Raw genomic sequence first — 798 nt, 5'->3', positions numbered from 1 at the left:
GATGCCCGGCAAGGAAGTGAAGAAGACCACGAAGGCCACGAAGCCCGCCGCAAAGGCGGCAGCCCCCTACAAGAAGGAGAAGGCCACAGCGCCCTCACCTTTCGTGGCTCGCCCAAAGAACTTCGGTATTGGCCACGATGTCCCATACTCCCGCGATCTCTCACGCTTCATGCGGTGGCCCACGTTCGTGACGATGCAGCGCAAGAAGCGTGTGCTGCAGCGCCGCCTGAAGGTGCCACCAGCGCTCCACCAGTTCACAAAGGTGCTCGACCGCTCCAGCCGCAACGAGCTCCTGAAGTTGGTGAAGAAGTACGCTCCTGAGACCCGCAAGGCCCGCAAGGAGCGCCTGGCAAAGGTCGCGGAGGAGAAGAAGAACAACCCAAAGAAGACCGTCTCGACAAAGGCTCCTCTCAGCGTTGTCTCTGGACTTCAGGAGGTGACCCGCACCATTGAGAAGAAGACCGCCCGCCTTGTGGTGATTGCCAACAATGTGGACCCCATCGAGCTGGTGCTGTGGATGCCCACACTTTGCCGTGCCAACAAGATCCCGTACGCCATTGTGAAGGACAAGGCACGCCTTGGTGACACAATTGGCCAGAAGACGGCCGCATGTGTGGCGATCACTGATGTGAACGCAGAGGACGAAGCAGCTCTGAAGAACCTGATCCGCTCCGTGAACGCCCGCTTCCTGGCCCGCAGTGATGTCATTCGCCGCCAGTGGGGAGGTCTGCAGCTCTCTCTGCGCTCCCGCGCCGAGCTTCGCAAGAAGCGCGGTCGCAACGCTGGAAAGGACGCTGC

The 798-nt window shown here is 60.8% G+C and overlaps 1 protein-coding gene across 1 annotated transcript; it reads left to right on the top strand.

Annotated features, from left to right (window-relative positions):
* Position 1: 1 nt before the first annotated feature.
* On the top strand, positions 2–796 carry TM35_002021000 (60S ribosomal protein L7a; the record flags this gene model as incomplete). The annotated part of the gene is made up of 1 exon (XM_029032010.1): positions 2–796. A coding segment is annotated over one exon (795 nt), but the record flags the coding sequence as incomplete, so codon positions are not given.
* Positions 797–798: the final 2 nt, after the last annotated feature.

This window comes from Trypanosoma theileri (assembly GCF_002087225.1).
Source record: "Trypanosoma theileri isolate Edinburgh chromosome Unknown TM35_Tth_202_V1, whole genome shotgun sequence".
NCBI classification, from domain to species: domain Eukaryota; phylum Euglenozoa; class Kinetoplastea; order Trypanosomatida; family Trypanosomatidae; genus Trypanosoma; species Trypanosoma theileri.
This window is presented reverse-complemented; position numbering and strand designations above follow the sequence as displayed.